This window comes from Mesocricetus auratus, unplaced genomic scaffold, assembly GCF_017639785.1.
Source record: "Mesocricetus auratus isolate SY011 unplaced genomic scaffold, BCM_Maur_2.0 Super-Scaffold_100008, whole genome shotgun sequence".
Taxonomy (NCBI): Eukaryota; Metazoa; Chordata; class Mammalia; order Rodentia; family Cricetidae; genus Mesocricetus; species Mesocricetus auratus.
The window spans coordinates 46,260,078-46,287,691 of record NW_024429192.1 but is presented as its reverse complement, the minus strand read 5'-3'; the positions used below and the strand labels follow the sequence as shown (position 1 = coordinate 46,287,691).

Sequence of the window (27,614 nt, the reverse complement as noted above, 5' to 3'; positions counted from 1 at the left end):
CACAGAGCTGTCTCAGAGACTTGGTGCTTGGGAGGAGAAGGTAATGCTAAAGGTAATGCTGTATGAAGATTATCTGCAGAACTATGGACGTTACCAGTCTGCGTCATGGGTGGCAGCAACAATAGTAGTTCTAACGTGGAACTTAGGGACAGAAGCTCACAGAGAAAGCATGCTTCTTTTCTTCACTGCTAGATACAGCTCCAAAGAAAACAGTCCTCTTCCTCCTCCCCCTGCTCCTCTTCCTCTTCCTCCTCCTGCTTATCCTCCCTCTGCTCCTCTTCCTCCCCCTCCTGCTCCTCCTTCCCCTGCTCCTCTTCTTTTGAAGTTTATGTGCCAAAAGATTCCTTCATGTTATAGCTGAATAGCTGGTATGCAATACATGAATGATTGAACCCGTGGTTATAGAAAGGATCCCAAGCAAAGAGGAGGAGCAGCAGGATGTGAGTCTCCAGAATCCTAGAGGAAGCCTTCAGAGAAAAAAATGTTTGATGCCCTGGGAATGATAACAGACATTACTTCAACCTCACATTTGCTTGATGCCTATTAGCATTGTAGTAATTTGCTTCAATAAGTTATTTTTTTAAAGACAGGTTCTTCCAATGTAGCTTAGGCTAACTTAGACTTTGGATCATATGCCAGCCACTTTAACACTGAGATTTACAGACATGAAGCAGCATGCCCAGCTTTAACATTTTTTTAAAGGCGTATGTATGTATGTATGTGAGATGCAAAAAAGAAATGAAACATGCTAAGTGGGTTTACTAACAAAGTTAATCTTGTCAGCAATAAATGTCAGCCAGGTGTCACGGTGCATTTATAGTTAGGGAATAGGGAATTGGGGAAAATGTCTATCAGAGCTAGTAGTAGTGCTGTGTACTGCAAAAGAATGTACAGGTAGGAGACAGAGAATAAAATTTGGTCCTGCTACTTTGAGAGGACTATGATCCACCTGAGTTCATTGGGCAGTTAGTTGTTGGTAGAATGTGCTTGAGTCATCTGCTTGCAGGTAGTAGTTAAAACCATAAACCTGGGTGATGGGGGAAGTCCTTCTGTGTATATGTTTGTCTGATTGGTTGATAAATAAAGCACTGTTAGCCAATAGGGAAGCAAGATTGGTGGGACTAGGAGTCGAGGAGGATTCTGGGAAATGAAGTCAAGCGTGCAGAGTCACCATGTGATCCTGGGAAGAAAGGACGCATGAGCCTGCATCCTGGGTAAGATAAGATCTTATAAAAATATATAGTAGCAGTCATGGGTTAATATTTAAGACAGAACTAGTCAATGAGAAGCCCCGGACATTGGCCGACAACACTGTAACTAATAGAGTCTCTGTGTGATATTTGGGGTTGATGCAGCTCTGGGACCAGGCTGGCAGGAAGAATGCATGTTACAAATGGTGCCCAACGTTGGTTGCATGAATTTCCACATAGAATGACAACAGCTTAAAAGGGATTTTAGACACAGAAGAACAGAGAGAAGCACAGCTTCTCCATAGCAGCATTTTCTTGGGTGGGCTCTGTTTTGCTAGAGACAAGCAGAGACTTACACAGCCAGTGCTGATGGTAAACTTATGCCTGACATCTTGGAAAGATAGCAGTTAAAACTGCCACGGCTTTGATTTTAGCAATGTTGTTTAGCAGATAACAGACACGTGGCCAGGAAAACAAAGATTTACAGTAAAGTCAGATTCAGATGAAGTAAAACCTCTAAAAGGTTTATAGTGTGTTTAAAAATATATGTAGGCTTGGAAGAGAAAAAGAAACAGGTTAATGGCTGGGTGTGTTGGCACAAGCCTTTAATCCCAGCACTCCAGAGGCAGAGGCAGGCAGATTTCCCTGTCTCAGAGAAAAAAATAAAGAAATTAAGTAATAATAATAAATAGATAAATAAAAAGCCACATAAAGGTGGAAAATACACAGAGAGTCTGGATACTGCATGCTATTGCGTTGTCTTTCAGTTGTTCAATTACTAAAGAAGGAACAAAAACTGCTAAAATACACTTATTATAGATGTTGTTGAATTAATCCAACTTATATATTTTAAAAATGCTTTAACTTCTAAATTTAAACATAAGGACAGGTTACTTGAGAAAAGAGTTTTTGTTTGTTTCCACAGAAAATAAAAGGCTGTGGATTCCTTCCACACTTCCATGGTTTGATGAAGCAAGACCCCTTGAAGCCACTGCTTCAGGTGATCCAACATCTAAAACAGCTGAGATGATACAGTCTTAAAAACTACAAAAAGAAGGACTTGGCCAGGTTTCTGTGTTTTACCATGATTCCCATGGTAAGAACAGTGCTCCCAACCAGCAGGAAGCAGTTTGAAATGAACAATGCCCAAATTCCCAAATATTGTTTATAAACTTTTCTTTTCATTTAAATGGATTTGGTTATAAATAGTTAATGATCACAACCAATCTTTTTAAAGGTAAAAGGGGATTATGGTATAAGAATGAATACTTTGTTTTGGAGTGGATTTTCATTTATTGATACAAATTTAAGGTCAATTTTGTGATATGTATATTTCTCCTCTTGTTTAATTATTGTTTAGACTTATCATCATTGGCTGCTTAGAGCTTTGCATCAGGAAATGTTTCGAAGGCATGGCAAAGGCAAGGGATATTATACATCTTTGATTAGCATTCCCGTTCTTAGTGATTTGCCATATCCCTTCTCATTGCACATGCTCAAATTGTTTAGTAGGTGCATGTCACTTTGAAAATCATATTGAAATTCCAGATGATAAGATACATGGACCTGCTGTGTGTTCACGAATTTCACATGCCATTGAATACACAGCATAGAGCAGTTTCAGGAAAAAAAAAATGGCCTGTGTATAACACACACACACACACATACACACACATACAAGGGGGGGAGTGGGGTGAGGTGAGGGGGGAGAAGAATCAATAATGGACAACACACTGTACCCTATTACATTTTTTATTGAGAATAATTTTTTCATACAATATATTCTGATCGTGGTTTCTCCTCCCCCATTACCTCCTGGATCCACATCCAACTCCATATTTTCCTTCTCTCTCTCTCTCTGTCTTTAGAAAACAAGCAAATTAAAAGAAACAAATAATACAGAATAAAAAACAAAAATAAAGGAAAAGCACAAGAAACACACAAACATCATACAGACACACAGAATAAAACCCATAAAAACACAAAATTAGAAACCATAATATATAATCAAGAGACCAGTGAAACTGAAAAAAAAAAAGAGCTGAAACAAAGCAATAGGAAACAAAAAAAATCTACAAAAATATCATTGAGTTTGGTTTATGGTGGCCACCTATTCTGGGCATGGAACCTGTACTTAAGTGTGGTTTACATACCTAGTGAGATTCCATTGGAGAGAATGGGTTTTTCATTTGCAACCAGTTGTCAACTGGAGATAGCTTCTTGGATAAGGGTGAGAGCTCATATCCACTTCTCTTGCCAGCCACCCAGTGCTGGTACCCTGAGCATGCTACCATGGTTTCTGAGTTCTTAGGTAAATCAATCCTGTTGTGTCGAGGACTGACTCCTTGGTGTCATCTATCCCCTCTGGCTCTTACAATGTTTCTACTACTTCTTCAAATAATAGTCCGAGCCCTAAAGGGAGGGGTCTGATGAAGACATCTGTTTAGGACTAGGTGTTCCAAAATATCTTACTCTCTACATTGTCCAGTTGCCGGTCTCTGTATTAGCTTGTCTACTGTAAGTGGAAGCCTCTGATGATGGCTGAGCACTTACCAATGGGAACAGCAGAATGTCATTAGGAGACATTTGGTTACTACCTTCCTTTAACAGAACAATAGTCTGGTTTTCCCCTAGACACAAGGTTCTTGGCCACTTGAGTCATGTTGGGCATGGGTTCCATCTCTTGGTATGGGCCTTACGTTCAATCAGAAAGTGGTTGGTTACTCCTACATTTGTGCCACTATTGTCCCAGTGTATCATGCAGGCAGGCCACTATTGTAGATTATGGGATTTGTATCTGGGTGGTTACCTTTCTCCTTGGTAATATGAAGAGTAACTTCCAGTACCACAAGCACTAGTCAGTAGAGGTGGAGGCTTTAGTTAGAAACCAGGGCAACGTCTCCATGTTCAATGAGCTATGTAGATGTTGTGTTCAGCAATAGGGCTTTACCATGAATTGTGGTATAGCATTGGCAATAGCCTGAGTTGTTTGGGTGCTCCTTTGACCAACAATTTATTAAACATATCCTATTCCTGTTACTGAACTTACACTTGATAAAAATATCAAGTTAATCTCATTTGAGTTCTATAATGTCAACTCCTGCTAAACTAAATTTTAAGAGGTTTTCCTTCTGTAAAAAAAAATTGGGGAGTAGGTCATTGATCATTTGAATAAACATGATAAAAATACCATTCCGATTTGAGATCTTTCTGTTAGGAAATCAAATATCCTTCAGCTTAAGAGGTCCCACTGCTTCCCCTTTCCTTCCTATAGTATTACGGGTCGATGTCCATCAGTTCCTCTCCAGACCATGTTCCATGCATAACAACACAAGGAATACAGCACCTCCTGCACATCACTATGCTAAATGGGCTGTTCCTCTTTACGGGTTATATCTATTACCTAGATTTATACCATTTTGCAGATGCGGTAATTGAAGCACAAAAGGCAAATTTGCTATTACATGTGCTGGAATGCAGCCTGTCTTACTTTGGGTTTTTATTGCTGTGAAGAGATGTCATAACCATGGCAACTCTAGCAAGGATAACATTTGGTTGGGGTGGCCTGCTTATAGTTTTCAGAGGTTCAGTCCATTAGCATCATGTCAGGGAGCATGGCAGCCTCCTGGCCGACAAGGTGCTGGAGTAGCGTTGAGTCCTACATCTTGCAGATAACAGGAAATCGACTGAGACACTGGGCAGTATCCTGAGCATAGGAAAACTCAAAGCCTGCCCCCACAGTGACACTTGTCCTCCAACAAGGTCATGCCCACTCCAACAAAGCCACACCTCCTAATAGTGCCACTCCCTGTGAGATTATGGGGGCCAACTGCATTCAAATTACCACACAGCCCCAAGGTTCACTTTGTACTTTAACTCCCATACTGCGTGGACACATGCTGAGTCTCTCACCTCACGGGATGCATCCCCAAGCTCCAATTCCTACCTTAACTGCCACACTGCATTCACACATGCTCACTCTCCTACCTCATTACATTTTGTTTAACTCCAGAAATCTCTAGAGGACAGGGACCCTGTCCTCTTCATTGATTCTCTTCATGCCTAGCAATATCTGGCCAGAGGGGTCCCCAAATGGCCCCATTCTAGCTCAAGGAAACAAGGCTCATAGGATTCATGTTTTGTTTTTAATATCTGATAATCATGGATTAGTTTAATTGTATATGTATCAGAGGTTCCTGAGACCATCCCAGGTGTGCAAACTTGCTGGAATGCGCACAACTCACCATGCAGCTGCTTTCATTACTGACTTATTAGAGTGAAAGGATCCAAAGAAGAGTGAGCAAAGGGAAAAGCCACATGGGGCAAAGTCCAGGGAAACTGGGGGAAAGCTTCCAAGAATCCACACTGGAGTCACACAGGCTAAAACTGGGTCTCCAGCAAAGGGCTGTGATAGCTCACATGATGTTGTCCACAAAGAAGCTTGTTAAGAGGCAGTGCCAAGGGGTTTTACAGAATGACTCAGAGGTAGTCTCTGTCCCACATATACCAATATTCTGGGCACCTGGGAAAAAGTAGGGTTCAGCACAAACTAGTGCTTGCAGAGTTCATGTAAGCACAGTGAGCTACTGATTTCAGTGCTGGTCATAGTCCCTGAAATCCAAGTTCCCAGGCAATCAACGGCCAATTCATTAAGTATGTTTTTCAGGATGGTCTGCGAACCAGCTGTAACACTTTCCTGCACAGGAGCTTTATCACAACCTTTTTCTTCAATGGCTATAAATACCCAGTTTCTTAAACTATCCTTTGAACCAGGTTTACCATCTGCTGACTCTGGTTTATAAGTCTTTGACATATACTCATTTTAGGAGTCAAGTTTTCAACTTAGACATAACTCATGAAGTCTAAAGTCTAGTCAAAATTAGTAACTAAAAAACAAACCACAACTTAATCTAAAGGCAAATATATTAAGATTAGTATCCCAGTAGTTATTAAAAAGCATGCTTTATACTAGCATTTCCTGTTTCCTTACTGACTCTACACTTCTGCCACTCTAACTAAGGTAGTAAGTACCTGACTTTGCACTTAAGTCAGACTGGTAGAACGTATTCTTGAAAGCAGGGCTAGTACAGAAAAATCAGTTTTTCTCTTCAGTCTTAACCACTCTATAAAAACAAATGCATCATTAGATGAATAGCATTTAAATATAAGGCATGTTTGTGGGAAAATGGGTAGAATTGAGATTTTGTAAAGTAAAATGCATTAGATATGGAGTTTGTTTTCTCTCATATGTAGAATGTCGATTTAAACACATATATGATACGGCTGGAGAATGTAGACTAAATCAGAGAAGGGTTTAAAGTGGGTAGGGGGAGCATGAAAGGGGAATGGAGGGAGAGGGAAGGAGTCTCTTATGTTGTCTTTCACGGAGAAGAATGACTTGAAGGCAGAAAGGAGACTGAAGAGAGGAAGGGTGTGGGGAAAAGCAGAGAGGGAGACAAGGCCGAGCAGCGGGATATATATGAGTGAGGTACAGTAAGATACAGGTGTTAGAAGTTATAATACCTGGCCTGGCAGAGGAGGCATACACCTTTAATCCCAGAACTTGGAAGGCAGAAGCAGGCAGATCTCTGTGAGTTTGAGGCCAGCCTGGTCTACAAGAGGTAGTTCTAGGACACCTAGGTCTACAAAGAGAAACCCCGTCTCAAAAAAAAAAAAAAGAAAAAAGATAATACCCATTATTTTATATATAAACTAAACAACAACAACAAAAAACCTGGAAGACTCTCATAAAAATGACAATACAAAATTTAGAAATACCTTTTACAACACTATAAAAGTTAGCCTTAAAAAATTAAATAGTAATTTTAGTTACAAATATAGCATGGTATCCTCATTGTTTCAACTTTATTGTGCTTCAGACATTTTTAGAATCATTTCAAATTTATTGCAATAAACGTCTTCCTCTATTTTGTGAATCATTTTAAAAATCAGAATTTACAAACTTCCACATATAATGGTACCAAACAAAACCAAAATATTAAAGCTTTATTGTAGTACAAGGGAACATAAGAGCTGGCACGACTAAAGTATGCATAAGAAAGGTAAACATCTCTTGAATAAAAAAATAGGTACTATTTTAATGGGAAAATATCAAAGATAAAAGGAAGGACAAATTTTTCCAAACAGAAGCTAATACTTTTGTCACAATTTGTATATTTGTGCAAAGACATCATTAAATAAATACTTCTTGGCATTTACAAAGAAAAAGAGGGAACTCTAATGTATCTGGGTCTTTGATTTACTACCATTCTTTCAATCTTCTGGATGCATTAGAGTGTGCACCAATCACAAATGAGATTCTAGTGAACTACAGTTGAGAGCGTGTCAATCAAGTCATCAATAGTGCAAACAAGCAGATGAATATCTGCTTTGTCCTTCATCCTGTGGTCACTGTTTTTCCGGAGGATGACATCTACATCTGGGCTGACAAGTCGGTCAGCCACTAGCAGAGATGTGTGCCAAGGAATTATGCTGTCCTTCATGCCATGGAGCAAGCGCACAGGGCAGGTCACAGGAATGGGGCTATGTAACAAGCAGTGGTGCTCCGCTTCTTTAATGAAACTGTATGGAATTTGGTAAAATCCTTCCTTGTTGTATTTAGATGGTAAGGTCCACTCCCCTTTCACTTCTATTTCCTTTTGAGTCTAGTGGGAAAAATAAAAGCATGAATATGAATAACCCCGTAGCAGAGTTGAAGAGTCTGAGAAAGGCAGTCCTTAAGTGAGAGGACAGAGGCAACACAGGAGCATCAAGAGTGATCACCAAAAATTGGGCCAGGTGGGGTGCACACCTTTAATCCCAGCACCCTCTAGGTAAGGGCAGGCAGAGATCTGTCAGTTTGAGGCCAGCGTGGTCTACATACCCTGTTCAAATTCCAGACCAGCCAGAGCAACACAGAGAAACCCCATCAAAAGAAAACAAAGATTATTAGTACATGCAAAGCATATTACTTCATACAATCCTGGAAATAATTCTGTAGTCACTCTACTTTTACAAAAGAAAGAAGGCTTACAGTTTAATATCATACTCAAAGTCCAAAGACAGAAACTGTTGTAGTTAGCAGATTTCCTATCATACAAGTTCTTACAGCAAGTTCTGCTTTACCCCAACTGAAAGGGGAGAAGGAAGGTAAAAAGTAGAGCAATTTCTGGGAATTGGTCCCAAGACAGTGATATTTTAAAGTAAATCTTAGAACAATTGTTTTTGAAATTTCAAAACAATCACTCACGCAATTTAGGTTGACAGAAAGTTGTTAAAATACACAGAGCTACCTCTCAGCACTCTAGGGGTGAGGGTTTACTTACTAGTTTGGGTAACACAGAAGCCTTGGCAACCATATTTCTAGATTCTAATAAACTGAGTTTTAGATTTCATTTACTTGCATTCAATAATTTTTCTAATTAAAAATTGGAATTTTCTGGCTGGAGGGAGGCTCAGCAGTTACAAGTGCTTCCAGCTCTTGCATATGACCTAGCTGGGTTCCCAGAACCCACATCGGGCAGGCACCTCATGGTCTATAACTTCAGGTCCAAGGGATCTGACCCTCTTTAGGCCTTCATGGACAACAAACACACTGACTGCACATACCTGCACACACATGCACTGGCATGCACACACACAGAGTTAAAAATTAAATATTTTTCAAAACTTGGAATTTCCTATGCAAATAACAGAAAATACATAAAAGTACATTAAAAATCACTACCTTATGGCTATATCATTATTATTCTGATTTATTTTCTTCCAATAGTTTTCTAAATGCTTTGTTTTTAAGTTTATAACATATAAAACATATTATCAATTACATATTTACATAATTTTCTATGCTTTTTACTTATTTAGTACATGTGTTTGTTTTTTAAGCTTCCATGAAAAGATATTAAATGATTATAAATTTCTATTTCCATACTATGGAAAGAAATCAATGAAATTTTGTAAATCTGAAAAGTATATGAATCCATGTTAGTATCAAAATGCAAAACAAGTTTCTAAAGCAAAAATGATTATTATCTTCAAGCAACACTATACTGTACTCCAGCATTGAAAACTTTGTTCCACCTGTTAAGTAAGAACATACTGAATTAGTAATTTTCATTTTAAGCATCTGTGATCCCTACTTGTTATCTGCCCTCAAATGAAAGGAATACTGTTCATTTGAAGAATAAAGTTTTCCCAACTAAACTCCAAAAAAGTTTGGCAGTAAGTAAGACAGCATTACTCAGACAAACTGTATAGAATAGATATATGCATGATATGTACTCTAAGAAGCGCTCTCAGGCATTATGGTTTTTAGCTGCTTAGATTCCAAATACCTAGGAACTGTGTCTATGATCCTCTAATACACAAAGAAGATAATGACCACAGACAGTTCTTTCTAGATAATAATGAGAAACATTGCACACAATAGCCCGAAGCTTCGGGAAGTTGGCAAAGCTCTCCACTTTGGCTCTGTTGACATCTTAGGACTAGTGGTTAATGGGGAGGCAGGGTTCCCAGTGTCCCAGTGCTTTCCTCTGTGCTGTTTGGTTTTATGACAGCTTGACAAAAGCTAGAGTCATTCAGGAAAAGGCTCTCAACTGAGAAAATGCCTCCCTAATACTGACCTACAGGCAGTTTGTAGGGCTTTTTATTCACTGATGGGGGAAGGCCCAGCTCACTGTGGCTGGTGTCAAACCTAAACGGTTGGTCCTGAATTCTGTAAGAAAGCACGATGAGCAAACCAAAACCAAGCAAGGAAGAAAGAAGCCTGTCTCTGTGGCTTTTGCTTCATTCAGTTCTTGCCTTCAGCTCCTGTCCTGACTCCTCCCTCAGTGACAGAGTGTGACCTGAGAGTTGTAAGATGAAATAAAGCCTTCCTTTCCTCTCTACGTTGCTTTTGGTCATGGAGTTTTATCACAGCAGTACTAACTCTACCCAAGACACCTTGCATTTGATTTTTAATATCCACCTTATCTACATGCTGAGCAATTTAGTTACACACATGCAAAAAGAATGTGCATAGATCTTGTAATTTACAAACAGTGTTTAAAGAACTCCTTTTCAAGCTATATATTTTCCTTGAGAAAATTTCCTATCACGCAAAGCATTGTATTGGTGAGTCAGGAAGTGCTGTGGAATAATCTTTTTGTATACTGTGAAGAAAAGTCACTCTGATTGGTTTAATAAAAAGCTAAATAGCCAATAGCTGGGCCTAGGCAGGATTTTTGGGACAGAGACAATTCTGGGAAGAAGACCGATTCTCCAGTGGAGGCAGAGGGAACAGACATGCAAGCAAAGAGGTACAAGCCATGAGTCATGTGGCAACATGTAGACGACCCAGGCTGGCCAGGAAGCTCCAGGGATCTACCTATCTGCCATATCAGCACTGGGATTACAAGGGCACACCACTATACCTAACATTACATTTTTTTTCCTAATTACATTTTTTTGGAGGGAGGGGATGCTTGCATATGCCACAGGGCATGTGTGGAAGTCATAGGTTTTCTTTCTATCAAGCCAGTCCAAGGGACAGAACTCAGGTTGTCAGTCTTGCTGTCAAGCATTTTCATCTGTTGTGCCATTTCCCTAGCCTATCAGCTTTAAAAAGCAAGCCAAGACAAAAAGTATGGGTTTGGGGTTAGCTCAAATCTTCATGGTCACATGACAAGCATTTTACAACTGCACTATCTCCCCAGCTCCAACAAGGCTGTCTTAAGAAGCAAGAACAACATGAACTAAGGACAAACTCAGATACCCTATGGCACAGATGGAAGAACCCGAGGCAAAAGTCAGTAACGCTCACACTATTCAATGTTATGTACTTCATTTTATTGTTTACCTCCCTTCTTCTTCCTGAACTCTCAAAACTGGTTCTCAGACTCTACTGTGGGGGGAGCTTGTTGAACACATTTCTGACTCAAAATATGAAGTTCAAGGTTGATCACTAGGTCTGGAAACCCATTTGGAAACAATGTTTCCCTTTTCAAATTTCTATGTCTTTGACCTACCAGGAACTAAGTTCCACAGAAGAGGAAAACTCAAATGAAGGCACTGAAACAACACAGATGTACAAACAGACAGAGACATTACTCTTCCGTTGTCCTTGCAGATAACTAAACTGTCTGTGCTAGTTTATGCCAACTTTACACAAGCTAAAGTCATCGAAGAGAAGGGAACCTCAATTAAGAAAATGCTTCTATAAGATGGGGCTGGAAGGAAGCCTACAGGACATTTTCTTAATAAGTGACTGATGGAGGAGGGCCCAGTCCACTGTGGGTGTTACCACCTCTGGGCTCAAGACCTTGGCTTCTATAAGAAAGCAGGCTAAGAAAGTCACGAGGAGCAAGCCATTAAGCAGCACCCCTGCATGTCCTCCTCATAAGCTCCTCCCTCCAGGTTCCTGCTCCGTTTGAGTTCCTGTCCTGATCTCCTTCAATGATGGACTATGATGTGGACGTATATGCCAAATAAGCTTTTTCCTTCAGCTTACTTTTGATCATGGTATCTCATCACAGTGATAGAAACCCTAACTAGGATACTGCCTAAACACATCAGTTCTCTTCCCAGTTAGTTCAGAAACTTCATTTTGACAATGAATTGCTGAAAAACCTGATGAAAAGCACTGCTTCCCTTTTGCTATAAGACATGAACTAGTAGAAAGAATGCTAACCAAGCACTTGAACCAGAAAAAAATAAGCTCTGCCTCTTGTGTGCTTGTAGGCTGTTTTTAGTTAAAAAAAAAAAGGAAGTTTCACTTGTTTCCTCAGTCTCAGATACTCTCCACGCTCCACAAACTTGAGACCGAAAGGAGAAAAAAGGAACCAGTGAATGGAATTCCAATGGGTGACTGAAATAAATATAGCTAAAAGAGGAAGTATGCAGCAAGACTTCACTGACGTGGCTCGTGCATTTGGCAGGCTGCTTACAAGGAGCCATGAGAAAAGGAATCCTACGAGACTGCACAGAAGGGCAGCAAAGGCAGAAGACAGGGAGCTGTAAGAGGTTAGAGGCAGTCAGTGCACAAGCACAGAGAGAAGGCAGAAGAACCTTAGTGAGTACTCACTGGGGTTGTCCAATGGCTTGTGACTTACCTCAACAGAAAGGGAACGGAACTGTGTCACCATGTCATCTGCAGCAGTAGCTATACCAATAAGAGCTACGACCTTTTCAGGCCGCGCAATTGCAGCATGCAGCATGAGCCATCCTCCAAGGCTGGATCCGACCAGTATCTAAAAACAAACATCTATGGCTTTAAAGAGTATTCTCATACTAGTCTATAAAAAGAACAGTTTAATAGAAATATTTGGACTTTGCATTTTATATAACTGTGTAGATCCTAGACTTTTAATATGTTACACAAAGTAAAATTCAATTAAAACTATTTTTTTGCTTTTGTTTTTTTCTCCTGTGTAGCCCTGGCTGTACTGGAACTTGCTTTCTAGACCAGGTTGGCCTCAAACTCAGAGATCCACCTGCTTCTGCCTCCCAATATAACCTTTGCAAAGCCATTATGTCTATAATACAGAACTATGAAAACAAACTTAGTTCAATGAGAAGTGCTTATTGCTAATTACAAAGTAAAAACAGAACAATTTTAAATCAAAATTGTTCATCAAAATCAAAACTGACAAAATATTATCAATTGACATATCTAAAGAAACAAATCAAATATTGCTTGAGTCAAAACTCATTCTACTTAACAAAAATAGTTACCTGTGGTCCTTCAGCTACATCATCAAGTATAGAAAGTACATCCTTCCTCCATTTCCCCACTGTGCATTCTGCTAAGTTACCATCTGATTTTCCAATTCCTGAGTAGTCAAACCTGGAAGAAGGCAAAATACATATTTATACCTAAATGTTTGCATGTGGAAATTTGTCTTTGATTTTTAAAGCAAAGTAGGACACTCTTCATTACTACAATGACTAAACTACAGTAAAACATCACTAAGCATATGTTTTAGTAAATCCTACTGGCTTAACTTCCAGGTACCTCTCATGTCAATCATATTCTTACATGTTCCACTGCTACCTAAGTCCAAGTTATGATCTCAATTAGAGCAACGAAGTAGTCTTCTAAGTCTCTTGGCATTTCTATATTTCATCCTCATAACCTATTCCCAGACAGTAGTCAGAGTGATCCTTTTAAATGAATTATCATATCATATATGCCTTGTATATTTAATAAAATTCAAAACCATGACCATACTTCCCTGACTACCACTCTGATCTCATTTTTTAGAGATCTCTTTCCCTCCCAACTGAACTCTCACTTTCACTCTTGAAGTTAATGGTATCACCGCCCACGTTTCTATTCATGAACTCTCACCTCTACTTGGCATACGTTTCTCTCCAGACATCCATTAGATATCCCTCCCCTCATTCAGTCCTTTAGCCCAAACACTGCATCTCAGGAAAAGCGGGTTCTGACCATTCTATGCTAAAACTCTGCTTCTTTCACAGCTCTGCACTAGTACTCTTTTATTTTCTTCATAGCACTTACTGCTACTTAGGACTAGGATCAACTTCACCATGAACCCCCTTCCCCTTCTAAATTTTCCTAGGGATCCAAGCTCAAAGTCTGTCTAATCCCTGAATTTTACCTTTCCTTCCAAGTTCCAATTCAATAAATTATGAAGAATCCTATTATGTCTGCTAATTATCAAAATCTCCAGTCATTCTAAACTACTCTCAATTCCTGGCCAAACCACTTTATAACTATGAGCTTTTGCATGTCATTCTACTGACTTGAAAAGTCCCCACCAAACTCCTAGCCATTCTTTGAATCACATCACTTCAGTTAGTGAACTGTCCACATTCAAACCTGTGCTGAGAGGCAGAGAGGCAGAGACAGGTAGATTCCCACGGGCTTCTTGCAGCTACTCTAGCCTACTTGACAAGCTTCAACCAGTGAGAGAAACCCTGTGTCTGAAAATAAGGTGGATGGCTCCTGAAAAATCAACAACCAAAGTTGTCTCCTGGTTTCAACATGCATGCACACATGCATGGTCATGATCACACATCATGTGCACACACATTATAATTCTACCCAAAAAGAACTTGATTAAACACTCTGTAGTGAAAGGGTTAGTTTATAAATGCATATTTATATGGCATCCAATATGCAGAAACTACATTATGCCTGGAGCTGGCTATAGCTTTCAGTTTCAAATAAACTGAAGAATTAGTAAAATGGTGATTTCTATTTTTATGTGTGTTGCTGTATATGGATGTGTTCCCATGTGTGGGGGCACATGTATGTACGTGGTACACAAGCACAAGGACACGTCTGTAGGGGGCAGAGGCTGACATCCAGGCTCTTTTTTGATCACTCTCCGCCTTATACATTGAGTCTGAGGCTCACTGTTGCAGCTCATCTGGCCAACCAGCTTTCTTAGGAGATTCCCTTTCTCTGCCTCCCAAATGCTGGGATTCCAGGCAGGCGGCTATACCCACTCCGCTTTTACATGGTTGGATTATGGATCCCAACTCTGGTCTTCACACTTGCTTTACTCACTGACCCATCTCCCCAATCCTAAAAGGCTCATTTCTTTATTATTTTTCACGCGAAAATGCAATGACAGCAATATTCCTGATAATTATGTATGGTCTCCTTAGCGATCTCTCTCCATAGATAGAACTGCCCTTCACCCACATCTTCAGTTTTTCCCAGAGTTCCTTTGTAAAGTCTTGTCCATCCATTCCCTCCTCAGTGTCTCCCACCTTATGTAATTTCTTCTTTTGAAGCACATTCTGGTACTTCTGCCTAACAACCTGCATGTATTTTCACCCCTCGCTTAAGGGCAAGTATAATGTTTTATAATTCTTAATTCACCTCCAATCTTCAAGGCAAGTTAAGTCAAGAGATTTAAAAACAGCTCTGAGAATGAAATAATTTTGCTAGTCTGACAAAGGGAGCTGGACTAAGTCCACCTTAAAAACATAATTTCTGCAAATCTACTGAACAGATAATGCCTAAAAGTTTTAATATAGCTATATTTTCTAGAACTACTGAATGAGTCTTAGTGAGATTATTCTTCTTTACATTTAGATGAGTAGATTTTCAGGCTGTTTGTGCTAGAAAAGAAATTATCTTTAGCCTTCTTCTACTGGAAGACAAACTCTTCTTCTACTGGATGACAAGCCTCTATCTACTGGGTATTACTGGTTTGTTTCTTCACAGAAAGAATTTAGCCTTTGATCCTTATTCATTAAACTATATTCCCTCCTTCAAAGTAAAATATTAAAAAATGTGATAAATCTAACAAATTTTGTTAAGTTTTAACTAAACACTCACTACCCATCCTTGTTTACGTTCACACACATTCAGATTATGTAAGTGAAAAAGAAAACAGAAATGTAAATTATACAATATCAACCTTACAGTATTATATTACTTTTAAAAACACTTTTTGTGCCCCTAAGCTGTATTAGATAGTAATAAACAGTGAGCAGATAAGTCCTATGTCTTCATGACACAACCCATAATCACAGGCGATTACAAGAAACCCAATGAGAACATGTTTTTGCCACACAGATTACTGTATCTAAAGAACTAGTTGGTAGTTCCCTTATGATGCTCTTTCCTGCCAATCTAGCCAGTATGGCACAAAGACCTTAAAGACCCTAACCCACAAGATCAAAGTTTGTGCACTGCTATAATAAATTCATCTACTCAAATGCTGGCATTTACTTCAGTTGGCTCCATTACAATGCTAAATGGTAATATAGCCTCTGAAATGTATTATTCCTACCTTATACAGGCGTGACCTAGAGATTTGCAAAACTCCTCAATTGCCCGTGCCTTTATACCATTCATATCAGAAAGATAGCCAGGGATGAAGATAATTCCTGGGTTTTTGCCTTTTAGCCTCTTATAAGCCAGGCTTGGCAGATCTGGTCGCTTAAGGAAAGAGAGTGATACCTTTTGTCTGCAAGCTAAACAAAGTACACAAAGCATGAATTATAGCTTGAAAAGTATTTTTGGAAAGTCACATATATTTTCAAATCATAAGTTTCTTAACTCATTGCAGTTGATAGGAAATCAAAAATAGCTTCCAGCATGAGATTTTTAGTTTCAAAGTTACATCAAAAAATTTACCTTCTTAGAGCAAGGCCCAATCATACTCTTCCAAAATACACAATGAGGTGGAAAGTTCAGTGAAACAAAAGAGACTCATCAAAAAATATCTTCATGTTGGTGCCATGTGATTATCCTAAACAGCAGTAATTGACATTAGGATTTAAATACACCACTTAGCCTCTCCCCGGAGATTTCTTTCTGTTTTAACCATGTTTCAGGAATCTCATGTTGTCTACTTCTGGAAATAAGAGTGGGGAAAAGAAGTCATGTGTACTCTGTCTTTCCTTTTCCTCTGCCTTTAGCAGAGTATTTCAAAGAGGAACTGGCAAAGTCGCAAGCACCAGCAATCCTATGATCTGGGGAGCAGAGGTAAACTAATCTGGAGTTGAGAAGTACTAAGATGATGTCCTTAGTAACTGAGCTCTTTCTGACTAGGTTATCCCTGAGCAGTCCTCCCCAGAAATACCAAGAGGGAATATCAAGAAACAGGTAAGAAACCACTGTAATTTCCTACCACACTTTCTTCCTTCCAAAGACAGGTTTGAATACACGTGGACAGTCTTTTTCTGGAACAATAAATCTTTTCTTTTAAAAAATTACTTATTTAGTGTGTATATGTATATGCTATGCATATATGAGGAACTCAGGACACAGTTTTCTCCCTCCACCTTGTGGGTCCAAGGTGCCTTTACTTGTTGAGCTATTGTTGCTAGCCCTTATTTTAAAAAATAAGTATTAAACAGTCTGTGTGGCTTCTGGGTCTCTCCCACGTGTACTGCAAAAATTTTCTCATTTTCAATTTGTCAGGTTTATTTTTTAAAAAAGATGATTAGAGTCTAGTGTGGTGACACACCCTAATAACCACATAACCGCAACATTCAAGAGCAACAGGCAGGAAGGGTACACTGAGTCCCAGGAGAGCCAGAAATAATATGGTGAAATATTGTCTTACAAACACCAGTAACCCATGCACACTCCTCAAGCACACACAAATCAAAAATCTATCGCCTTTACCTGTCAACCAGATCCAAAGTTTCAAAGTATGGGAATATATGCCAAGTTTAAAACTTGGTGAAAAACAGAGCTTCTGGGGATCAGTTAGTGCCAGTCAATGGATTGTATCAGCATCAATGTTTATTCCCCGTTTCCTTAAACACACAAGTAATCCTTTTATCCCCTTTCAGACGTTACCTCCCACATTCATCCTACGAAGTTATTACTGATTTGTTTGTGAGCTATAGAATAACAGGCTTGCCCAGCATTGGTGGCGCATGCCTTTAATCCCAGCACTCTGGAGGTAGAGGCAGGCAGATCGCTGTGATGTGAGGTCAGCCTGGTCTACAAAGTGAGTTCCAGGACAGCCAGGACTGTTTCACAGAAAAACCTTGTCTCAAAACAACAACAACAAACAAACAAAAAAAAACAAAAGAAAACAAAAAGCCCAAAACAGCAGGCTCAACATAAATCATCTCTATGTAATAAGGAAAGCCTGATGGCATATATGGTCAATGAATATCGATAAAGAGATAAAGGAATATTTTATTCTTGCTAACAAATTTAAATACTATAAATTGATAAGATTACATAATAGTCAAGCTTTTTGTTTTGTGGTGTGCAGTATAAATTAAACTGGTTACATACTTTAAAAAACTTAACCATGTTAACTTATATAATGACATTACTATTCCAAAACTCTATGCATCTATTTAACAGCTGTGTAGCAAAGTTGCCAAAGGCACACCAAGGATATCATTCCCAGCTATATCATATATATATATATATATATATATATATTATACATATATGTTGTTGGCATTTTAGGCTGGATGGGGATGGGACAGGTATTCTGGGACTCGGGAGCCACAGAATACTGAGTGTTACACAGCTCAGGTGGAAAGGTATCCTGGAGCTCAGGAGCCAAGCAAGGACTACCATAGGTTGTAGTAAGCTTAGCTGCTTACAGCCGGGCCTCAGGGAAAGGCTTCCCCAGCTATAGGCAGGACAGGGTCCTCCAGCTGGGGATGTTCGCCTAGTGTAGCAGTTTTACTCCGCAGGAGGTTTCTTGGGAGAAGTTGCTACAGTTCAGCTCTGCTCCTGGAGAGCAGAGAGCGGGTAGCCGAGTGTAACAACTCCACTCTGCCAAGGAAAGGTTTCCCTGGCAAAAGTGTTACAGCCCTGCTTGCTCTGCTCTGCCTCCGCAAAAGAAGATCTTTACCCAAAGCTCATCCAAGGCGTTTATTGGGAAGGAAAATCCAGGAGAGCAGCTGCCCTCTGCCAGAGTGGCATGAACAGCCACAAGCTGACCAGACACAGGGTTTATATAGGGCTTCCAGGGTGGGGACTGGTCAGATTTTAGTGCTGAGCTCAGATTGGCTAGAGCTCCTGCTCAGTGATTGGTTAGTTTTCTGCACAGGGTTAGGATCAGATTTGGCTCTGGTTTCATGGCCAAAGTGTGTTTCTTTCTCTGGTTCTTTTTAGCTTTTTGGCTCCAATTTTAGGGCCAGGGTGCATTTCTTTCACTGACTCAGATTCCAGGGACAAAGTGTGTTCCTTTGGCACTGGTTTCAGGGTTACGGTACATTTCTTTGGTTCTGGTTGCAGGGCCAAAGTGTGTTTCTTTGGCTGGTCCCATTTCCCTACATATGTCATATGTATATTTCAATGATATATGTATAGATCAATCACCTGAATATATGATATACCATATATTCTACATATACAATATTATTAATACAAATTCTAGTTTTCATTGTAAAGTAATTATAGTTCTTTCGAGAAGAAAAATCATATATTAGGTCCAAAGATGGCATCTACATGTACAAAGAACATGCCTCATACTCTGTTTCCTTAAGTCAATCCTGGGCAGGACTAAGCATTTAACAAAGTAACGACATGCAAAGCCCTAGAAGCAGGCAATAACCACACACATTACATGCATATCTGAATTTGTTTCTTTTTTCCGGTCTCAGTGTTTGAGTCAAAGAACGCAAAAGCTCCTTAAATCGCTGAGTAAAACGCTGCCAAGGACCTCCAAGAACTCCCCGGGGCCTCAGCAGAAAGTATTGTCCCCCCCCCAGTCTTCCCCAGAAGTGCTCCTAGTGCCCAGAAAGCCACAGAGCAGTTTTGAATGGAGCCTCAAGGAGGCTCTCCGCGGCTACCAACGGCGGAAAGAGTCCCAGCCTCCGGTACGCTAACCTGGGAGCCACCAAGCGCGGGGGGTCTTCCGAGCGAGCGACGCGCTCAGGCGTCGGTGCCGGCCGAAGGATACAGCCGCCCAGCCCCACCTCCAACAGGGTAGCCAGGCCGCCATCTTCCCAGCTGCCCCTGCGCCCGCCACGGAGTCCCGAGGTTACGCACGCGCAGTGCGCAGGAAGGGGGAGGTTGCTAAGCTGCATCACGTGGGAGTTGCGGCTAGTGCGGAGACGCATGCGCACGGTGGTGAGTACTGTGCCAATTTGTTGGGTAGGTTGTCATTTCCCCAAAGGGCGTTTGGCTTGTGACATTGGGGCGGCCTTGGCCGGCTTTCTTCACTGTAAGCTGCGGAAACCTCGGCGAGGAGCCAGGGTCAGACTGAACGTTCATAGAAGGAAAACCATGTTATTACTCGGAGGACCCAAAAAACAGTGACAAAAATTGCTAGGCTTCTTGCATTACCAGTCCCCAGGGCTCCGTTTCAGTTTATGCGGGAAAGGTTTCTTAATCTTAAATTCACATCATTGAAGTAGCACCGGCATTCTTTGCTCTCTCCCAAACAAACATTTTCCCGCTCCTCCAGACTGCCAAAAATTCAAATGAGCACCCATAAGCAAAGATACTAGAAACACATATGGTTGCTAGGTGAGTGACAATCTGAAGCCTTTTGTTAGGCAATCTGTTCATGTTTATTACAATGCGCATAAATTTCGGTACTCTTCGAACTACCCCCCCACCTTTGACTATCCTAAATAAAAGGACTCGAGTTCATAAGGTCGTGTATTACCTAATGACAGCAACATTTTTTTTTAAATTAAAAAAAGGTGAGGAACAATCAATGTCTATAGAAAAACAATTGAATAAATTGTGATACTAGGATCTCTAAATTCTGACATCCTTCAAAATAATGGGGGGACGGGCGGTGGGAATCAAGTATAACTCAGTATATGCCTTATCTTGTGTATTCTGGTTGAAATTATTGTACTTAGTGCAATACTAAATAGTTACTATTTGTCTTGGTTAGTTTGGTCACTTTTCAGTATCTGGGAAGAGGGAATCTCAACTGACAAATGCTCATGTCCATCACACTGGCCTGTAGGCACGTCTGTCGGGCATTTTCTTTAATTGCTGACTGGTCTGGACTGTATAAGAAAAGTAGCTGACTGTGGGCCTGGAAGCTAGCAAACAATATTTCTGGGTGGTTGCTGCTTCAAGCCTCTGCTGTGAATTCCTGCCTTGGCTTTCCTCAGTGATGAACAGTAACGAGTAAGCTAAATAATCCCTTTTCTCCCTTAAGTTGCCTTTGGTCACGCCACTCACCACAATGACAGACGTAAACTTGACACCATCCCTTGAGAGATTTGGGAGAAGTATCAGAGTTAAAAGCAAAGCCAGGCATGCCTTTGGAGTCTTGAGAATATGATCTTTAGAACACATCAGAGAAGCTTGGTGAAGAAAAATGAAATAGATCTTTTTTTATCATTTTGTGTTTGTTTCATTTTTTAATGGCCCATTCCTAAATTAACTAATTAAAGTTATCTTTGCCTGAAAAGAAAACACGAAGGAACAGATCCTAGCTGTCCATTCCCTTTTTAGATTAGAGGAACTCCTGGTGACTGTGAGCAGCATTGGAACTTCAAGAGAGCACAGTACTGTGTGAAGTAGCCAGGTGCCCACGTGGGTGTGCTAAAATGAGACTCCCCACAAATCCCATGAACCCTGAATGGAAGCTCTTCTATTTCCACCTGGCAGCTTGGTGTCAATAAAACTCTGTTTTCCTGTCACTGTCTCTCAAGTCATTAGCATGATCAGTGGCCAGGGTCAAAACTGAAGTTTTTACAGACCCGTTTTGACAGCTGGGATACAGGACAGTTCAGAGATAGGACCAGAGCAGATATAGTCACCAAAGGACTGATGACCAGTGAATTCTACCTCATGTATCTTACAGCAGAAACTTATCCTTGGTACTGTTAGCGTCCATCCATTTTGTCCACTCTGTTTTCAGTGTGCAGAATTTTAAAAATCATGTAAATTATCCTAATGAAGAAAGTACTGTATATACATATAGAAGGGGGGAAACCCATGGAGTGCTTTCTCAATCCACTCTTACCAGCAAAACAAATAAGGAACCTAAGTGGTCCTGTGGCACTGTCAAAATACCTTCCTGACAGTAATAGATTTAAAGTAAAACAGTTTCTTTACTAAAGGCTTTTTTTGGTCATCATTCCTTCCATCAGCATACAAAAGTAAAAGACCGTGTTTTGATTTGTTTTTTTGAAGGCAGCTTCTCTCTTCGACATCAAGAATGAAGAGTTCCCCACCAAGTGGCACTTTCTTTCACGTTTGCATTATACCCTTTAGGGAAGTAATAGCTAATTGATACAAAAAGATAAGAATATGTAAGATTTGTCAAGGTAGCGTGGCCGAGCGGTCTAAGGCGCTGGATTAAGAATATGTAAGATTTTTCAGTGTTTACCTCATTTTGTCTGTAATAGAAATGTGGCCGGAGAGGCTTCCAATTATTTTCGTTTATGAATTTCTAATCATAATGTCAGCACATATGTAGATTCTACTGTCAAATTCTGCTGATGAACTCATCCTCTGTTATGTTACAGATAGGCGATTGCAAAGTGAAAGAGTTTACTTTCAAATGTGAAATCAGGTCAACACTTTAATCCAAACTCAGTACATTTAACACACACATATCGAAAAGGTTCAGACATGCAAGTTGATTAGAACACCCTTACAATCCTATGGAGAAAGTACAGTACAGAAAAGTTGTGTCTTTCTTCAACCAACCAAACCTCAGCAATTTGCATTTTAATGTTTTAGATCACTAGAGTTAAGGGGACTAATGCAAAAAAAATCACAGATGAAAATACCTCTTAGTCATGATATTTGTCCCTCATTCAAGTAAAACCTTGCATCATCCAGTTGCAAAATCTTATTATTGGTAACGTGTATACAGGTATAAAAGTACACTGTAAGTTTAAAAAAATTGTACCCAGTCAGGCCTGACAAAATTTTATGGACATTTCTAATCATTTCACGTGTACGAGTAAGTAATGTCAATATTTTCTACTTCTACTTCTATCCATTTTGCATGTTTTAGGAACGAATTCATTCATACTTACAAACACAAAACAAAAACTAAAATAAATGGCACTTGGAAAATGATTATAAAAGACTTGCCTGAAGTCATTTCATTCAACAAAAAATTAGCTTTAAAAACAAGGCTATTTGTAAAGATATATGTAAAAAGATATAGCAGAGTATGTTAACTTGAATTTTGGTTGTCTCAATAAAAAGATACTTTAATTGTTCTGTTTGTCAGCAAAACAGAGATGGTTTCATAGTTATCCGTGGGAGAGCACAGGTAACAGCCTTGCCCATAAGCAAGAGGAACTGGGCAGTCTAGAGGAAACTGGCTACTGGTTGCTCTTATTCTCAGCACTAGGAATGGGCAAATCTTCAACAGAATAGGCTCCTCCAACTAAATATTCTCCTTAAAAACTACCTGATGTCACAGGTTTTTGTTGTATGAGAAGGCCTTTTCTAAAACAAGGAGCTTTAAAAAATAATTCTTTTAAGAAAGCAGTTTACTATCTATGCATAGTCACTTCTTTGAGGGCACTACAGGGTTGGCATCAAAATACCATTTTAAAGCTTAGTTAGAGAGTAACACTGATATTGAACAGGAGTCCAGCCATGTCTTTGGTTTTCGGGCAGTATTTAAAAATTAAGGCAAAATGTCAAAAATCTGTTGCCTTCTAAGTCATTATTTGCTTATTTTTATAAGATGCTACTTCCTATAAAGAAGGCAGTTGATTACCAATGGCAATGATTTGGGTGCTAAAATAGTCTCATTCTAAGCACATATTTACAGACATTGTGTAAACTGATCAGTTTATTTAAACAACATCAACTAATAAAGAGTTTATGAGAAATGTGCATGTAAAGGATGCTTTTATCAAAATAGTGTTTTGTTTTTGTTTTTGTCAGAGGAGCCCCAGTTCTTTCACGATGAGCCCTGCCTTCTTCTTCCCCAGTATGAAAAGAGTTCTGCGTGCACACAGTTAAAGGGGTGGTCTGCTGGGCCTTTCCATCTGAGGCTGGATATGGCTTCATTCGTAAAGAGACTATTGCAGTCTGCCCTGAAGCGGACCATTGCCGAAGTTCATTACAACAGGAAGTGAGTGTATCCTTCTGCTCCAGTCACTATTACATCCATCCAGATCCGCATGGCCTCTGGAGAGGGGGCCACCATGTAATAGATTCTGTCATGGGTCTTCACACTAAATGTGAGTAAGGGGTTGGGGCTCTGGAATTCAAAAACGAGAAAAGAACGTCAAAGAAACACTTGGAAAGTTGAACGTAAGGTTCTTCTGCTTTAAAAGTTGCCCTCGACAGGAATTTATAAAGGTATTTTATGCTACACTACAGCGTCCCCCTGCACCCCTACCCCCTTCCTCAGGATGGACCATCTGTCGGGCTTTTCTATAAGAAATCTCATGCTGAGCTCACGGATTCACTAACTAGCTGGCAAAGCATGGTGTCTAACTGACAGGAGCTACTCAGTAAATAATAGTGGTTATTCCTGGCCTTTTAAAGTTATGATTTGCCTTCCTAACTATATACTAAGTAGTTCCTTCCAAAAATGCTTGCAGAGTGGTTTGTCAGTATCATCAGAACCTTTCCTTATTACATTGTGACTTTATCCCTAAAAACAATCATTTACCCAACTATTCTCAATTTCAACCTGCAGTAGTGTTCTGAACATATTTGTTCATCATGTGAGAACACAGCCTCTGAATCACCTAAAATCCCCAAATAACCTAACTTAATTACACATCCACACTGTAGATTGTTCTAGTTACACATGCTTGTGACACCAGCTGCTCAGGAGGCTGAGGCCGGGGCATGGCAAGTTCAAAGCCAGTCCAGGAAACCCTGTCTCAAGAAATAGAACATGAAAAAGGGCTGAGGATAAATCAAGTTGCCTGGAGTACAAAGGGCCCTAGGGAAAAAAAAGTTGCAGAAGCTGAGGAATATGATACTCACCTTATTAGCATTCTTGAGGTGATCGTAATACACTTCTTCAATGGCTTGAAAGTATATCACTCCTTTTAATTTAGCCTCATGCTTGTCTGCAAAGATGGATGAGTACATTAGTGCCACCCACAAATAGCAAAAACCCTTAAGTTCATGATTAATTATCCTCATTAAAATATTTATCTAACATTTAAATCATCTAAGATGAATTCAGATAGCTTAGGAGTAATGCAGTGCGCCCAGTGAGCCCACTAGTCTCCAGTGGCCCACTGCAATCCCCTGGTCACACAGATGGCTCTGGTTAATCTCAGTGGGTCACAGAACAAAAGGACACAGATGTGGGATGGAGACTGGTAGACGACAGGATAGGGTGAGGACATCTTATTCATGTATGAAACTGTCACAGGACAAGTTTATGTTTATTTATTTTAAATGCATTCATGTATTTATGTATGTATGTGTGTGTATGTATGTATGTATGTATGTATGTATGTATGTATGTATGTATGTATGTATGTATTTTGAGGCAGGATCTCCCTACATAGGCATGGCTGTCCCAGAACTTACTATGTAGACCAGGCTAGCCTCAAACTCACAGGCCCGGCCCTCTCTGATGAGTGCTGAGATGAAAGAAGAAACCAATCTGTCGACACCACTCTGCACGCTACTAGATGAGCGTTTTCTGGGGGTGTACACATGAGGAGCAGGGAAGCAGCTCTGAAGAGCTATTGGTAGACACACTGAAGAGACATCCCCCCTGTAGAGCACAACCAGAAAAACAACCCAGCTAAAGACACACGGCCTCTCTCCTTGAGTTCCTCTTCAGAACTTCATTGCACAAGATCTATTCACAACCCACAACTGCTCTAGACGCGTGTTGGCTGACACACAGCTGGAACGGGCCTGCTTGAATCTGAGTAAGAGACTGACTGAGTGACCAGCTAGCCACACAGTGGGATCACAGTAGTGTTGAAACAAGTGAATTACCCTCACACACTCACAAGAAAATATTTTACACAACGTGACATGAGCAGACTGAATAACTCAGGTTTAGCTTTGCCAAACAATCCAAGATCATAAGGTTTTTAGTTCTAGCACAATGCGTGCGTGTACATGTGTGTTGTATATGTGTTTACACAATGTATAGAATGAGACATAAAACAATCTATTTTAGGCTTACCAGTGGGAGGCCAGAACATGTGGCAAGAAAGGACTTTTGATTGAATTTTAGTATTTTTACTGAGTGAATACCTCCCTTTCTCCACTAATAATATAGAACTGACTTGTAAAACCCAGAAAATAGACCTACATCTTTAGTTGCATTTAACTCAGTCTTCCCTAACATAACTGACCAGGGGCCATAGTTTTATGTGTTTGTTTTTGCTCTCCCTTGAATCATATTGCTTTAATTAGTATCGTGCTCAGTGGATTCCAACTAGAGTCAGTTGGGAGAGGAGGACAGTGTATCTTTCAAACATTTCTTGGAAAAGATCCTGCAGTTAATTCAAAGGAATACAGTAATACCTTGTTTGCTCAGAACAGATGTAAGATTAAAATCTGGAGACAAAAGTAAATGTCAGTGTTCCCAGAAGGCAGAACACTGGGGAATGAAGGTTGTTTTCAGACTGTTTCATCTGGGAGAATGCACTCTGAAAAAATACAAACCTCACAACTGCACTGAGCTGAGGGATTGGTGATGGGTGTGGGTGAGATACTCTGATTCACCATCTTTCTGAGCAGCATCAATTTATCAGTTAACAGACCTATTTCCTTCTTTAGAGGCTCTCTTAAAGAGCCCAGTACAGAGGGCAAGGTCATACATAATGGGGGGCCTAGGGCTCTTTAAAACTTTCACCATTCATGTTTGCCTGCATCTATGCATGAGACCATGTACCTTGATGATAAGCCAAGGGGGCGTGGCTTTTGTAGGGTCAAGGCTAGCCTGAGCTGTATCATATTGAGTACTTGGAGAATTAGCTATGCCCATGCTTGAGGGTGTTTGGGAAAGGGATGGGGGAGGGTCATAGAGAGCACACGTAGCTGGTGATTGACAGCTGTGAACAAGGCCAAATTGGCAGCACCTACACAAGGCCTTGCTACTGCTCAGTCACTTCTGATGGGAATGCAGAAGAGCTGGAGGAATGCATTTCTCATTTCTAGGGTTTTGAATATGCCAAAAACTTGGTATTTAAAATAAACCTGAAACATCAGCCATACAAAGTATTAATTTAGAAACAGTCTTTGCATGGATTAGAGGGAGGAAGGGAGGTTTAGAGAAGCTAGTAGGGTCCCTGAACCACACACCTGATTGAGGGACACAAAACTGAAAACAGGTTCACAGACCAGAGAAATACGTAGTAATGAAGATGCTCTCTTTGAAGGCCTTTTAACCTTTTCTGTTGGAACATTCTGACTGAGGCTGTCTATAAATAACTAGCTTGCTACACCCTGTGTTTGTGTGTTGTGTGGATGGATGCTAGATTAGATTTCTTATGGAGCAGGTATCTTTCCTGTTGCACTAAAGGTTGCTACTGTGGTTCTTTAGGAGAGTCCGGATAAGAAAGCAAGCCCCAATGAGGGCCAGGCTGTTTGCTCTAACCAGCAATTTCAGAGCTAACTGGAGCCCACGACAAAAAAGTCCCTCATGAAAGGTATGGGTTTTAGGCTGCTTCTCCACTCCAGGCCTGGGGCTCCTTGGGTAGTATTTCCTTTTATTCATTGGTTCTGGCTTCTCATCCCACCCTCAATGCAAATTGTGATTCCGACCATGCTCTCCTAAGTGCTCCCTCAGTGACTCCAAAGCATGAGAATTGGGTGGTACCTCCCCTTCTTAGCGGCTGAAGAGACTTGGGCTAGGCTAATGCCAATAACAAGCATGTTTCACATTCAATGCACATGTAAATAAGATGCTAGCTCATTTCTTTATTTTGTTGTTTGGAGACAGGGTCTCTCTCTCTCTCTACATAGCCCAGGCTGGCCTCAGACTCACCAGTCTTCTGTTTTTACCCCTTGAGTTGCGAGATTGAAATCATGTACTACTATGCCTCACCTCAGAGTCCTTTGTAAGGTTCAGTAGAGTATGTTTTCCACAGTTAAAC

At 40.3% G+C, this 27,614-nt stretch overlaps 2 protein-coding genes across 14 annotated transcripts in view; both read right to left on the bottom strand.

Annotated features, from left to right (window-relative positions):
- Positions 1-7,038: 7,038 nt before the first annotated feature.
- Positions 7,039-19,623, bottom strand: Abhd10 (abhydrolase domain containing 10, depalmitoylase). The gene is made up of 5 exons (XM_005074765.4): positions 19,468-19,623; positions 15,944-16,127; positions 12,903-13,014; positions 12,281-12,418; positions 7,039-7,855 (listed from the first exon to the last, which is right to left on the bottom strand). The coding sequence occupies exons 1-5, from the start codon at positions 19,580-19,582 to the stop codon at positions 7,511-7,513; spliced, it is 894 nt and encodes a 297-aa protein (XP_005074822.1). The 5' UTR covers positions 19,583-19,623; the 3' UTR covers positions 7,039-7,510.
- Positions 19,624-22,117: 2,494 nt separating this feature from the next.
- Positions 22,118-27,614, bottom strand: part of Phldb2 (pleckstrin homology like domain family B member 2) — a 98,781-nt gene continuing 93,284 nt past the window's right edge. For all 13 annotated transcript variants that reach the window (XM_040750743.1, XM_040750745.1, XM_040750747.1 and 10 more), the window contains 2 exons: positions 24,526-24,611; positions 22,118-23,785 (listed from right to left, as the gene is read on the bottom strand). In XM_040750743.1, the coding sequence (XP_040606677.1) occupies positions 23,645-23,785; positions 24,526-24,611 (227 nt within the window). In that variant the 3' untranslated portion in view covers positions 22,118-23,644. The remainder of the gene's footprint in view (positions 23,786-24,525; positions 24,612-27,614) is intronic.